At 32.6% G+C, this 15,782-nt stretch overlaps 2 protein-coding genes across 3 annotated transcripts; one reads left to right on the forward strand and one right to left on the reverse strand.

Moving 5' to 3' along the window:
* The first annotated feature begins 4,458 nt into the window (after positions 1-4,458).
* LOC106348345 (protein ROLLING AND ERECT LEAF 2-like) lies at positions 4,459-7,625 on the forward strand. Of its 2 annotated transcripts, none has more exons than XM_048735050.1 (4): positions 4,459-5,539; positions 5,838-6,064; positions 6,149-6,372; positions 6,444-7,625. In XM_048735050.1, the coding sequence occupies exons 1-4, from the start codon at positions 4,516-4,518 to the stop codon at positions 7,126-7,128; spliced, it is 2,160 nt and encodes a 719-aa protein (XP_048591007.1). In that variant the 5' UTR covers positions 4,459-4,515; the 3' UTR covers positions 7,129-7,625. The 2 variants fall into 2 exon arrangements, with proteins under 2 accessions (XP_048591007.1, XP_013643520.2); XM_013788066.3 differs by having other exon boundaries at positions 4,461-5,545.
* A 1,540-nt stretch (positions 7,626-9,165) lies between these two features.
* Positions 9,166-11,645, reverse strand: LOC106352019 (putative cysteine-rich repeat secretory protein 61). The gene is made up of 2 exons (XM_013791710.3): positions 10,436-11,645; positions 9,166-9,722 (listed from the first exon to the last, which is right to left on the reverse strand). The coding sequence occupies exons 1-2, from the start codon at positions 10,760-10,762 to the stop codon at positions 9,270-9,272; spliced, it is 780 nt and encodes a 259-aa protein (XP_013647164.2). The 5' UTR covers positions 10,763-11,645; the 3' UTR covers positions 9,166-9,269.
* Positions 11,646-15,782: the final 4,137 nt, after the last annotated feature.

Raw genomic sequence — 15,782 nt, forward strand, 5'->3', positions numbered from 1 at the left:
ATCAAGCGGCAAGGAAGGAAAAGAGTTTAAATTTGGATGAATTTGGAGTAATGCATATTTCGAGTAATGCATTTGGGTACTTGATTTGTGGTGTAAGCTCTTGAACTTTGTTTCATTTCGTGTTGTATCGTGTTGTATGACTTGGAAAACTGCGTAAAACTTGAAATCTACTTTGTTTTGTAATGACATTAGTATTATCTATATCAAAACTCGAATCTCATAGTTTTTTCTCTATCAAAACCTGAATATCATAGTTTTATATTTGTTTTCGCAACTCTAACATATATTTATAATAAAACTCGGTTATCAATTTCTGAAATTTAGGAAAAAAACTCTCATGTATCCCTTACGAGACCTTGCAATTCCAATAACACTTTGTTGGCCAAAGACATCTTACAAACGAAACTTTCGAGTTATATCTATTCGCTAAATATAATTGCACGGAACTATATATATAACAATTTAAACTAGTAATATTGAAGGTAAAACTAGATAACCAATTTTAATAGATTAGTAACACTAAATAAATTAGAAACCGACAAAAATATAACTATGACCAAAGTTGGGAATACTAGTATTGGGTATAACTATGAACAAATTTTTTTTGGGCAATTATCTCAACCACACAAATTTACTCCCCTCCCAAAGCTTTTCAAGTACTTTCAGTTTGACTTTTTATCCCTTTTTCATCTCTCCCTCTCTCTCTCTCTATTTCTCCCCCCATTTCCTCTCCCTCTCTCTCGTGTCTCTCTCCCTCTCGTCTCTCTTCTCTATTTGAGAATCGAATTCTCTCCCCCCTCGCCGAGCAAGTGAGATGGAAAAAGTGAAGATGGAAGTGGGTTCGGGTTCGGGTTCGTCTTTATCGCAAAGGAGCCGCTGCCGATTTTCTTGTCTGAGGTTGTGTCACTGTGGCTTGCCGGCGAAAATAAGGCAAGCTTGGACTGAGAAAAATCCTGGTCGACACTTTTATGGCTGTCCGCGTTTTAAGGTATGAATATATGATGGAATCTGGATATAATGGCATCTGAATTTGAATTGGGTTTGAATTTTGACCTTATTGCAGCTTGGAAATGAATGCAATTACTTCTCTTGGTTCGATGAAGAGGTTGGTACAGAATGGCAAAGGAGAGCATTGCTTCAAGCCCGTGATGAAATCCAGGAGAAGGATAAAGTGATTGAGCAATTACAGAAGACCATTTCTGAAATGAAAAGCCACTTGGAGAAGAAGAAGACAGGGAAGGGCGGGGGCGGGAATGACGAAAATGAAGAAGATGACATTGTTAGGAAGTTTGAAGAATTGTATGCTTAGTTTAAGTGTGGTGTTGAAGAATTAGTTTTCCTAGTATTTCTAGTTTTCCTAGTTTTCCTAGTTTTCATTAAGTTTTCCAAGTTCTCCTAGTTGTCCTAGTTTTCATTAAGTTATCCTACTTTTTCTAGTTTTCCTTAAGAGGCACATTCAAAATATAACAAGAACAAGTTCCATCCAACATACCTAATAAGTCAATAGGTTTTCAACATCCACACAACAACAAAATAATGGGTCCAACTTCCCACAAAATACATAACCGAGTTTACAAAATACATAACCGAGTTCTTCACTCCCTGCTTCCTTGCCCTTCATCCATAGCTTTCTTCATAAACGCCTCAAACGGAACCACCATCCTTTCCTCAAACTTGTCCATTGTCTTCTTAACTCTCTTTAGCTGAGTGCCAAACATTTTCACTTGTTTGATCAACTCCTCCATCATCTTCTTCTGGCTTGCGCCTCCTTCCTCTCCACCTTCTTCGTCATCCTGATCTTCGTCGACAGCCTCTTGTGCATTTGGATCACGCGCAGCAACGTCTACATCATACATCTCTTCAAAAAAGACTGAATGTCCTTCTGCAAGACGCTTTACCCAACTGTCAACAGAAATATCATCGACATCAACGTCGTCCTCCTCTTCAGTCATCTCTTCCAAAAGAGCTACTTCTTCTTCTGTCTTGGTAGGAAGGATGCTGTGGATATCCCGTGACTGATACCAAAAAATTTAAACCAAAAAATAATCTTATGTTAGTATAATGCTACAACATTTTCAAAGTTTGTAGGGGAAGAAACATACCGTTATTTTGTCCAGTTTGTCCAGTTCCCGATTCAATTTTGAAAGTGAAAACCCTTTCATCCCTGTTGATTTAAAGACTGATCTGCACATCCTAGGACAGTCTACATCGACGTCTTCAACCTCTTTTCTGAACTTCAATCCCAACTTGGGAATTGCCTCAAAAGCAAGCAACTACATACCAATCATGTACAAACACTTAACACAATAAAATTAACAAATGATAAGGTTATTATCTTCAATTGCTTACCTCCAGTGGCAGACAGAAACCTGGAAGTGGCCATAAAGTCTTTTCTCTAACCCGACCTCCAAAATGATCTATGGTGTGCGATATCTCCTTAACCATGTAATCAAACGAGTACCTCCCCCATGGAAAGTTTTTGCAGAACTCGAGATCGTCCACAGCTCTTTGGAAGAATTCCAAAACATCTCTGGCGCCTTTTCCTACTTTCGTTTGCGCACAGATAACACTTCCTAAAAAGAACAAAACCATCATCTTCAGCCGGTCTCTGTGTTCTCCCATAGCCAACAGCTTCGCTTTGACATCCTCAAGCCTTATTGATTCTCCCTTCTTGAAATGGCGCTTCACGAACTTTCTATCACCAAACTCCTTATACCCAAGTGGATAGTTGCGGCAGCTAAGACCTGAGATCAAAGCGTGTTCTCTCAGGCCATAGCGGATGGGAACACCATTCACAATGAACCACACTTCCTTCCTCTTCGAGCTATCCACTGTCCGCAATAGCAACATCCACATTCCTTGGACCATGTGGTTTGAGTCCTTCTCCAGGTGGAACACGTGACAGAATTGTGGATGCTTCTCAAACCACTTCCTCTCAGTATCACTCATCGGCGGTTCCAGATTGTCAAATGTAACCATAACGTCTTTGACGAAACATTTGGTCGCTAGCTTTATTTGTTTCTTGTACTCCGACTCATAGAAGTACATCCTCAACGGTTTGATTGCCTCGGTTGCCTCTAATTCCTGCAAGTAACATTGTGTTCTACATCAGTTATGCAAGTACTAAAACATAGTTCTCCTAAGTTATCCGAGCCTTTCCTAGTATATCTAGTTAAACCCTATTCAAGTTCTACACTTATTACCTCTTCTCCTTGCCCGAGAACCCCTTCACCATCACCATCAACATTTCCTAATTCCGCTTCCAATGGGGGTTCTCCTTGTTCTTGATTTTCATTTTCATTTTGACCTCTGTTCTCTTCGGGAGTCCCGTTCTCTTCTTCTCCGGTGTCTTCCTCCTCTTGGATTTTTTCTTCATCTTTGTTCTCTACTTCTTCATCGCTATTTCCTTCTTCCTCTTCATCTTTGTCTCCATTTTCGTCTTTCTCTTCTTGAGATTCATCGCTATTTCCTTCTTCCTCTTCATCTTTGTCTCCATTTTCGTCTTTCTCTTCTTGAGATTCATCGCTATTTTCTTCTTCCTCTTCATCTTCGTCTCCATTTTCTTCTTCCCTTTCTTTCTCCTTCTCCGATTCTTCTTTCTCTTTCTCCCGATCTTCTACATCCTTAGCCGGTTCTTCTACTTCATTCTCCTCCGCAACTCCCATGGTTCCAACAAAATCAACCGCCGGTGATTCCTCATCCGTCGTTTTTCTCTTCTTGGAACTCTTCTTCGGTTTGTTCTTCTTCGAGTTCTTCGAGGTCCCGCTCTTTTGCGGAGGAGGATCCGTTGGAGGAGGCCTATCCTTTCTCTTACCCAGCCTAGTTTCAACCATGATTCACACGTTTTCGGTGAATAATCGAAGGGAAATCGAAGGAATCGAAGGGGAGTGGGATGTTCTTATCTAGGGTTACGTTTTCGAATTTGGGGAAAACCGTTGAGAGAGAGGGGATTCCGATAGAGAGGGGAAATGGAAATAAAGGGGAGACTTGGTTTAAATCGAAATTGAGTGGTTATTTGGATTCGGGTTCGAGATGGTTAAAATCGAGATTGGATCGGAGGGTTTAAGTTGGATTGGAAACGGTTAAGTCTAATTTATGATCTTTGGTTCGTATTTCAATTCGATTCGGTTTTCCCTCCGGTTAAACTTGGTAAAACCCGTAAATAGTTTACCTTCCTTAGGGTTAACTGTAAATTCCAGCAATTTGCCATTTTATATTTTTTCTTTTTTGTTTCATGTCCTTCAAAGATTGACCGATAAGGAGGGTGGGCATTGGAGGTGATGTCCCCTTTAAAAAGTTGATAACTTTCTCGAGAAAATAATACTTTTTCTACTTTCTTACTATCCCCATCTTTTTACCTCATATAGACTTTACTTATCTCACCTAACTTTTAAAAGTCCCTCTCTCTCTCTCTCATTTTCTAATAAATAAAAAAACCTTAAAACTCTTGATTATTGTAACTAGAAAACTCTTGTAACTATCTGATTCTCGAATCACTGGAGAATATACTTTACGATGGGTTGTACGACCTCCAAGCTCGACGACCTTCCTGCGGTTGCGCTTTGTCTCGACCGTTGCGGTTTCCTCCAAACCGCGATTCAGCAGCGTTACGCTCTCGCCGACTCCCACCTCTCCTACACGCAGTCCCTCCAAGTAGTCGCCCAGTCTCTTCACACCTTCATCGATCACCACCACCGCTTCGCCGGAGAAGACTCTCACCACCCGCCGGAAGAAGATGACGACGATTCACCCAAGAGAGCGGACTCCGGGTCGGGTCATATCGAATTCGATTCGGACTCCGACGAGATTGACTCCTTGCATCACTCATCTCCTCTCCACGAGGATCCGAGTTTTACCCGTTACTCGAATCCGGATCCTCCGTCGTCTTCGTATTTGCATATGAACTACATGAAGAACAGCTCGATGCCTCCTTCCGTCGTCTACGAGCAGAGACCTTCGAGCCCTCAGAGAGTTTACTTGGGCGAATCGTCAGCCTCTAACTATGATAATCCATACCCGAGCTACGGACCTTCGAAACCGCCTCCTCCGCCGCCACCGAGGACGGAGGGTTGGGACTTCTTGAACCTTTTCGATTACGCTCCGTACACTCTTACTCAGGATGATTCGAGAGAGGTGAGGGAGGAAGAGGGTATTCCCGATTTGGAAGACGATTTCCATCGCGAGGTTGTGAAGGAAGTTCATGGGAAGCAGAAACTCGTCGCCGGAAAAGCTCCGGTTCCGGCCGTGGACGACAAGGAAGAGCCGCCGGGTGGTGGTGGTGGTCAGGCTTCTCGGTTTCAGACTAGGCCGAGCCTGGCGGTTGAGAAAGAAGACAAGGAGGAGTACGAGGTTCACGTCGTGGAGAAGAAAGTTGTTAAGAGTGGTGGAGAGGAAGCGCCACGTGGCGGTGGTGTCAGGAGAGGGGTGCCTGAGGTTGCGAAAGAGATAGAAGCTCAGTTCTTTAGAGCTGCAGAGTCAGCAAGTGAGATTGCTGTGCTGCTTGAAGTGGGGAAACAACATCCTAATGCTCGCAAACATGGTTATGGTTAGCTTTCATCATCATCATCATCTTTCTTCTTTATTTGGATTTTGATGATTCAGTTGCAGAAAGGTTGATTCTTTGTCGAAATCTAGTGAATTTATTTATGGTTTTGTGTCAACATATGATTGTGTTGCAGAAAGTTTGAATCTAGTGAATTTTTTTCTTTTTGTAACACATCTAGTGAAATATATGATTCTGTTCTAGCTTTAGTGTGTTGTGAAATAATTTTTTTCAGCTTTACTGTGTTGGAACCATTCTTATTAGTTTATTACAAAACTTGTCTGTGCACGTATAGGAGCAGCAGCTTCGTCAAAGATGATACAAGAAGTAACTCCATCGCCTTCTGTGGTCTCGTCGTCTCAACCATCAACCTCTAAGAAAGCTAAAGCCTCTTCTTCCGCGGCAGCAGCTGCACCTACATACGCAGATATTGAGGCAGAGCTTGCATTAAGGTCTCGTAATCTGTCTTCCACATTGCACAAGCTACACCTATGGGAGAAGAAGCTCTACGAAGAAGTCAAGGTATGTTCGTTCGTTCCTCACTGAGCTAGTTCATACTTCTCTTCTTATTTTTGTGGTGGTTTGATCTTCAGTTTTTGTGAGCAGGCTGAGGAAAAACTGCGTTTATTACACGAGAGGAAGTTAAGGAAGCTGAAGCGTATGGATGAAAGAGGTACCGATGCTCCCAAGGTAGATTCAACAAGAAGATTCGTGAGAAGTTTGTCCACCAAGATAAGGATCGCCATCCAAGTCGTTGACAAAATATCCGTTACAATCAACAAGATAAGAGACGAAGAGCTATGGCTGCAACTGAATCAATTGATCCAAGGGTAAAGCTGGAACAAGTTTAAGATTCAATCTGTGTTTCACTTTCTTTATTTCATTCATTTCTCTCTTCCAGGCTGAGCAGAATGTGGAAATCCATGCTTGACTGCCATCGAAGCCAGTGTAAAGCTATTAAGGAAGCCAGAGGTTTAGGCTCCATTAGAGCGAGCAAAAAGCTCCCTGATGATCATCTCGAGGCTACAAGGGTGCTTGGGCATGATCTTATAAACTGGATTCTGAGATTCTCAGGCTGGGTTAGCGTGCAAAAGGGTTTTGTAAGAGGACTCAATAGTTGGCTTATGAAGTGTTTAATCTACGAACCTGAGGAAACTCCTGATGGAATCGTTCCTTTTTCTCCTGGTCGTCTCGGGGCTCCGATGATTTTCGTGATCTGTAACCAGTGGGAGCAAGCTTTAGATAGAATATCTGAGAAGGAAGTTGTGGAGGCCATGCGCAGATTCACAGCCAGTGTGCTTCATCTTTGGGAGCAAGATAGGTTAGAAACGATGGAGAGGATGATAGGGCATGGTGGTGAGGAACAGAGAATACAGAAAGAGATTCAAGAAATGGAAAGCAAAATGGTTCTGGTTGGTTCAGGCGGAGACCGAAGCGACACTAGTAACGAAAGTTTACAGGGTAGTCTTCGGCGTATTTTTGAAGCTATGGAGAGGTTCTCAGCGGAATCTGTGAGGGCTTATGATGATCTCTTGGAGCGTGCTGCTGAAAAAGAAAACAGCTCTCAAGAATCAGAGGAAGACTAATTAGAAGATGATTATACACTTGTGGAGATGATCATTCTCATGCCTGCCCATGGTTGCAATGATCGCCTTGACTTGGCTCCGTGGAGGTCTGTAGACCGGAGCCCAGACTTGAATCGAATCACCGGGAAGGTAACATATCGTCTTTCCAAGACTCAGGCCAGAACCGGTTGCTAAGACATGGGATAAGAGATGGGTCGATGCTCGAGTGCTTGTGCTAGTTGAGAACTGGATGGTTGGCTATATACCATGCTTGATAACTTGCAACAGATGATTTTAGTTACAGATGTGAAGGAGGGATGTATAGAATTCTTCTTCTGTGTTCATATTTCCTAACGGTTTCTTGATATGATTAGTTTGCACATATAGTAAGTTAGTAACATAAAATGCTTTGAAAATGTTATGAGGGTTCTTTAAATCTGTACAAAAGTTCGCAAAATACTAACATTGATTCATGAAACCCGCTTGTCAACTCAAGCAAGATCTTATTGTCACTTTCATGACTGTAGGCTGAGAAGAGCATTTTGACCAGCTTCTTCTCTTTGTATTTTTTAACAAGCACATAGTACATACGCTTCATTGGTAATGGCGTTCAGCTTTGCAATAAAACTCATAAATAACTCATCTTCTACCATCCATAAGGTTTCAAAACATGATACCAAATAATCCAAGTAAGTCCTTTTAATACTTGACCAAGGTGTTCCATGCTGCTTTGGCAGATTCACATTTTTTGATGAGTTTGAACTGCAGAGAAGATTTTTAAGATTGCATGAGAATTAAAATTTTAGGCCTTTTTCTCAATATCAGTCCAGTGATTTAGAGGTTTAAGCAAAGCTGAGAGATATAACAAGAAAACTAGGTTAATACCCGCACAACTTTATATATAAAAATTATTCTATGTATTATATGTTTTAATATATTATGAAATAATAAATATATATTGAATAATTAAAAATTCAATAATTATTATGTATAAAATTAAATTGGTGTGAACATATAAATAAATTTTATTAATCCAAACAATATTTATTTTCTATTTGATATGGTATAGAATTAAATATAAATAACACTAACATATATATAATATATTTTATATTAATATCTATTAAATGATGTTTTCTACTCATATGATTTTTTTTTTATCATTTGTATCTATTATAGCAAAAACTTTAAATTAATAATAAAATTTTCATTGTGGGATTAATAGTTTTAGTAATTTTTAATTTTTTAAAAATAATTTGTCAATATTTTCTCAAAGCTTTTATCAAAAAAAAATGTTCAAAGTAGATTTCTAAATTAAAATACTTATGTATTTTTATATGGTATATATTTTAATTTAAAACGATATATATATATATATATATATATATATAATCTTAATACTTATTAAATGAGATTTTCTACTTATATGATTTTGTAATCATTTTTATCTTGTCATAACAAAAGTTTTAAACAATGGAGCACAAAATTTGAATGTGAGATTTTTAACAATTTTAGTAATTTATCGTCGTTATTAAAAATTCAAAATATAACATATACAGAAATATATAAATTTTTATTATATAGTTAATATGGTTGTTTAATTTATTTTAATATTTTAAAATTAAACAAATATGACAGAAGATACACTAGTTTTATCAGATCTTTATTGTTTAAAATCATTAATTGTATTTAATAAAATAATGAAAAACATTAATGATAAATTTATGGTTAATTTAATAAAAAGCTTATTATATATTTAGATGGATCAATATATTTCTGTAATGATTCTAAGAATCATCATAGTGTTGATACAAAAAATATTGTAATGTTTCTCAATTAATATATAATGGATGTATCATACCATTATATCATGATTTTTTGTATCAACACTATGATGGTAATATATCATGTATGTATTGTGACTTGATAGTCTTTCATATATATATATATATATATATATTTTAGTCTTCCATATTTGAAAGCAAATAAATGGTAACACAACCAATAAAGGATATTAATGTTGTGCATACAGTCGAGCCAATTAGTTACCTTATACCACAATCTAAATACATTAATTGTACAGCAAGAACATGTAATATTATCTCTTGATAAAACATGTTATAGCATCCCCAATGAAGGAGAACACAAAGAACATGCAGCTCTCATCTTTGAGTGTCAAGAAAAGGGTAAATCTCATACCTAAAGTTACAACTCCCACTCACTACTCTTCCTCCTTCTTTACCATCACAACAATTAGGAAGCTCCCCAATAATCGTATCCAAACATTTCTTACAATCTGTGTTCCATATAAGTCGCGTGCACTGCACCATTCCGTACAGCTTCATCTTCCCGTCGAGCTTCATATCCCCTGGCTCGTAATACTCCTGTGCAGGAGACCTCTCTGAACCTTTACGAGTGGCTTCCTTTGTCAGCTTGGTGAGAAGAGCCTTTGTCTTAGCGTTAAACGACGCCGGATCTCTCACTTTCTTCATGTTGTACATATAGAACTTGTTCTTGAGATCCATCTCGTTTATGAAAGTGGTCGGAGAAATCCGGAGAAGACATCGATCAAACCATACGATTGCCCCCTTGTTCATCGGACATCTTTTACGTAGCTGTCATATATACATACATATAATTAACCAAACCACAATAAAAAGAATAAAATAGCACCAAAGGAATAGTAGAACCTTCATCTCTATAATATTTATACTTTTGTAAATTATCTATTTTGAATATTAATGAGGATGGAAAAATCAACTATTAAATTAATACTTAATAAACTTACACTTAATAAACTTACACTTCTATAAACCAACATATTTTGTTCTGAATCTTTTTGTACAATAAGTCCCTTTATCAACTAATCTTTTCCTCAATTAGTAAGATATTATCATACCAATAATAAGTTAATTATAGAGATTGTATTTAGTTCTTTGGTGCACGCCTGTCTTCATAAATTTGTACTGAAAATAAAAATTAAAAATTTGGAAAAAGAAAATGTAAATTAGGAAGAAAGTATCTCATCTGAGATACCCAAATATAATTTGTGAGAAACACATTCACATTTTTATTTAAATCTAAGTTAGACATGAATTTTGAAAAACATATTAGTTTTGTTTTTGGTTAGATATTCTCATGGAGTATCTTACCATTGAAGATGCTCTAATTAAGTTCTCTCCATATGATCTCAATTAAATTACCTCACTCGTAATGTATAGCTAAAAGCAAAATTTAAAATTTTCTAAACGTTTCTGTTTAGCATTTACATTTTTACACTAAAATAATCACAAACCCAAACAAACAAATTAATAAAAGTTATGTTTACCTCGGAGTAAGCAGTGGAGAGGCATGTATCACACTTGGAGCCGTAAGAGTCACCACGGCATTGGATAACCATGTAGACAGTATCAGGACGATAACCATAAACGCCATAGAGGTAATCTTTTACAGAAGTGTTAGAGATGAGACTGTTGAGGTTTTCCTCGTATAGACTCTTTGACTTATATTTTCCATCCTTCTCTAAGCATTTGTGGTATAAATACGCATTGGTATCGTTTACAGACGCAACACTGTGTATAAATAAGAGTTGTGTGGCTACTACGGCCAAAATCGGGACCAAAATGGTACGTTCTGAGACAGATGATGAAAACATTGTTCAGGATGTTTTGGAATTGGGAAGGTGTTTCTTTTTGTAGGTTCAGATATTGGGGAATTTATAGCTGGTTGGTTTTTATCGAATATTTGGATGAAAAGATTATGTTAATAATTCGTTTTTGTTGTGTTCGCTTACACGAGAGAAGAGTTCGGAGTTGAGTTGAGACTTGGTATATGCGGTGAAGGAAGGGAACTGAAAAAGTCAAAATTGAAAAAAACTTAAACTCTTATAATCGTACTATATACTTATTACTTACTTGTTGTGGCTATTAAATTTGAATCAAATTTTGTTAGTTTGGTAAGTTATTGTAAATCAAACTGAACGAAAAATAAACTTAAATAAAACCACATCAACATATATACAGTTACATAACCTTATACGATTTGAACCAAACGAAAACTAATCCTTATAAATTTGAGATTATTATTGGTTCATGACTTAATTGATTAAACTATTCCATACTTATCCTCAAATAAAAGCAAACAAAAACTCAGGAATGATAGAAATGTTTGAAAACACCAGGACTCTAGAAATCTTAGCAAATCTTGCTTTGCAAAATATTCACCTCACAATATAATCAAACAAAAAGCGTTAAAGACTTTCTCAAAATCCCCATGGTAACATCCCAAGCCTATCGATACTCTAGATTTCAAACCTGCAAAACTCAATTTCCCAGTTTACTCTCTAGTCTCTAAACAATGCTATTTTTTTTGAAAGTTATCATTTTCACAGAGAAATGTTGTAGATTTAGAATTGTGATTTATAAATTACGATAACAATAATTTTTTTGGTTGATAGATGAATGTTTCTTTTAAATTTATGATCAATATGCTGTATTTTTATACAACTTTTTAAACAAAACTATTTTTCAAAAAGTTATCAATTTATTGAGAACTATTGTAGTTTTGGGATTATAATTTAGAAATTAGGATAACAAGAATTTCTGTTAATAGATGATTATAATTTAGAAATTTTCGAAAATGTTATTTTAGGAAAATTATCATTTTATAGAGAAATATTGTATATTTGAGATTGTAATTTATAAATTAGGATAACAAGAATTTTTTTTGATACATGAGTATTCTTTTAGAATTTTTGATCAATAAGTTGTATATTTAAAAAAAATTTAAAAGAAAATGCTTTAATTTGAAAGTTATTATTTTTATAAAGAACTATTGTAGATTTGAGATTGTGATTTATAAATTAGGATAACAATAATTTTTGTTGAATGATGAATATTTCTCTTAGAGCTTTTGATCAATAATTTTTATTTTTTAAATAAACTTTTTTAAAATGTTACTCTAGGAAAGTTATCATTTTTATAGAGAAATTTTGTAGATTTGAGATTGTGATTTAGAAATAAGAATAACAAGAATTTTTGTTGATAGAAAAGTGTTATTTTAGAATTTATTTATCAATAGGTTGTATTTTTAAAATAATTGTTTTTTAAATGTTATTTTTGGAAAGTTATCATTTTTATAGGAACTATTGAAGATTTGTGATTAAGATGTAGATATTAAGGTAACAAGCATTTTTGTTGGTAGATGAGTATTTTTTTTAGAATTTTTTATTAATAGGCAATATTTTTTAAATACTTTTTTGAACAATGATATTTTAAGAAAGTTATCATTTTTATAGAGAACTAATGTAGAGAACTAATGTAGATTGTGATTTAGAAATTAAGATAAAAAAATTTTGTTGAAAGATAAGTACTAATTTAGAATTTTTTTTATTAATAGGTTATATTTTTAAAATATTTCTTTTTTAAAAAATGCTATTTTGAACCTTATCATTTTTATACAGAAATAATGTAGATTTGGGATTGTGATGTAGATATTAGGATAACAAGAATTTTTGTTGATAGGTAAGTATTCTTTTCAAAAATTTTTTTAAAATATATGGTATTTTAAAAATTAATTTTTAATAAATACTATTTTGAAAAGTAATCGTTTTTATAAAGAAATATTCAAAATTTGGGATTTTGTTTTAGAAATTAGGCTAAAAATAATTTTGTTGATTAATGAGTATTCTTTTAGAATTTTTGATTAATAGGCTCTATTTTTTAAATAATTATTTTAAACAATGCAATTTTTAGAAATTTATCATTATTTATATATAATTAACGTAAATTTGGGATTTTGATTTAAAAATTAGGATAATAATATTTTTTGTTGATAGATGAGTATTTTATAGAATTTTATGATCAATAGGTTATATTTTTTAAATAAACTTTTAGAAAATGCTATTTTTGGAAAGTTATTATTTTATAGAAAAATATTGTAGATTTGCGATTGTGATTTATAAATAAGGATAAATTTTTGTTGATTGATGAGTATTCTTTTAGAATTTTTGATCAAAAGGTTATATTTTGTTAAATAATATTTGTAAACACTGCTATTTTAGAAAAATTATCACCTTATAGAAAAATTTGTAGATTTCAGATTGTGATTTAGAAATTAGGATTAATTTTTTTTATCAATAGATTGTATTTTTAGATGAACTTTTTAAAAGTTATTATTTTTAAAGAGATATATTGTAGATTAGGGAAAGTGATTAGATATTATGATAGCAAGAACTTTTGTTGATACTTCAGTATTTTTTAATTTTTTTGACCAAAAGGTTGTAATTTTAAATAATCTTTTTAAACAATTCTATTTTGTGAAAAAAAAATTTTTTATAGAGAACTATTGTGGATTTGATATTGTGATTTAGAAATTAGGATTACAAGATTTTTTTGTTGATAGATGAGTATTCCTTTAGAATTTTTTTATCAACGTGTTGTATTTTTAAATAAAATTTTAAAAATGATAATTTTTCAAGTTATTATATTTATATAAAATTTTCAAAATTGCTATTTTGGAAAGTTTTCATTTTTGTTGAGAAATATTGTAGATTTGGAATTGTGATTTAGAAATAAAGATAACAAGAACTAGATGAACTTTTTTAAAAAAATTGATCAATATATTGTATTTTTTTAAACATTTCTATTTTTGTTATCTTATCATTTTTTAGAGAACTACTGTAGATTTGAGATTGTGATTTAGAAATTTGGATAACAATATTTTTTGTTGATAGATGGGTATTCTTTTAGAATTTTTGATTAATATGGTATATTTTAAAATAATATTTAAACATTTCTAATTTTAGAAAGTTATCATTTTTATAGAGAACTAGTGTAGATTTGGATTATGATTTACAAATGAGGATAACAAGAATTTTTATTGATTGATGAGTATTTTTTAGAATTTTTGATTAATAGGTTGTATTTTCTAAATAAACTTTTAGAAAATGCTAGTTTTGGAAAATTATCTTTTTTTTTGAAAAATATTGTATATTTGAGATTGTGATTTATATATAAGGATAAGATGAATTTTTGTTGATTGATGAGTATTCTTTTAGACTTTTTGATCAATATGTTGTATTGTTTAAAATAATTTCTTAAGACTATTCTCTTTTTGGAAAGTTATTATTTTATAATAAAAATATAGTAGATTTGATATTGTGATTTAGAAATAAGGATAAATTTTTTTGATCAATACATTATATTTTTTCGATGAACTTTTTAAAAATGCTATTTTTGCGAAATTTATTATTTTTATTGAGACATATTGTAGATTAGGACTGTGATTAGAAATTAGGATAACAAGAACCTTTTTTTTTGATTTATGAGTATTCTTTTAGAATTTTTGATCAATATGTTTTCTTTTTTAAATAATGTTATTTTTGGAAATTTATCATTTTATAGAGAACTATTTGAGATTTGGGATAGTGGTTTAGAAATTAGGATAACAAGAATATTTGTTGATAGATAAGTATTCTTTTACAAATTTTCATCAATATGTTGTATTTTTTAAATGAATATTTTAAAAATCAATTTTAAAAAGTTTTCATTTTATAGAGAAATATTGTAGATTTGATATTTTGTTTAGAAATTAGGATAACAAAAAAAAAATTGATCAATACATTGTATTTTTGCGATGAACTTTTTAAAATGCGATTTTTTTAAAGTCATTATTTTTATTGAAAAATATTTTAGAATGAGATCTGTGATTAGAAATTAGGAGAGCAAGAATTTTTGTATATATGAGTATTCTTTTAAAATTTTTGATCAACATATTATATTTTTCAAATAATTTTTTAATTTTTAGAAATTAGGAGAGCACGAATTTTTGTATATATGAATATTCTTTTAGAATTTTTGATCAACATATTGTATTTTTTAAATAATTTTTTAAACAATAATATTTTTAGGAAGTTATCATTTTATAGAGAACTATTGTAGATTTGAGATTGTGATTTAGAAATTAAGATAACAAGAATATTTTTTGATCGATGAGTATTTTTAGAATCTTTGATTAATAGGTAATATTTTTAAATAACTTTTTTTAAATAATGTTATTTTAAGAAAGTTATCATTTTTACAGGGAACTAATATAGATTGGGATTGTGATTTTCAAACTAAAATAACAATAATTTTTGTTGATAAATGAGTATTCTTTAAAAAATTTGATCAATAGGTTATATTTTTGTAATAAATTTTTAAAAATGTTAATTTTAGAAATTTATCATTTTTATAGAGAAATATTTTGTATATTTGAGATTGTGATTTAAAAAAATTGGATAGATGAGCATTTTTTTTTTGTTCAAACTAAAATTTTCATTAAGCAAATTAAGCATGTTTGGCTACAGAATCAGCCAAAACATTGGAATAAAGATAAACTTATTAACAAAATCTTGCGTATCCGCCAACTGTCGACAAAGGAATTTGAATAATAGAGTTTTCGACATTTGCCATTTCACGTAAAACACGTGATACTGCAGATATTTAAATTGAGTGGCAAAGAAAATAGCTAATTATAAATTTAAATAGAAACCGATAACTTAATAAGTTTTGATGTCAAAGTCTACTTACCAATCAATTACCTCACTGATTGACTCCTTTTTTCAGTCTTTTCAATAGTTAAGATGTAAATCACTTTTATTTAACAGATTAGTTTCCACCGAACTTAACAAGTTC

Source organism: Brassica napus, chromosome A6, assembly GCF_020379485.1.
Source record: "Brassica napus cultivar Da-Ae chromosome A6, Da-Ae, whole genome shotgun sequence".
NCBI lineage: Eukaryota > Viridiplantae > Streptophyta > Magnoliopsida > Brassicales > Brassicaceae > Brassica > Brassica napus.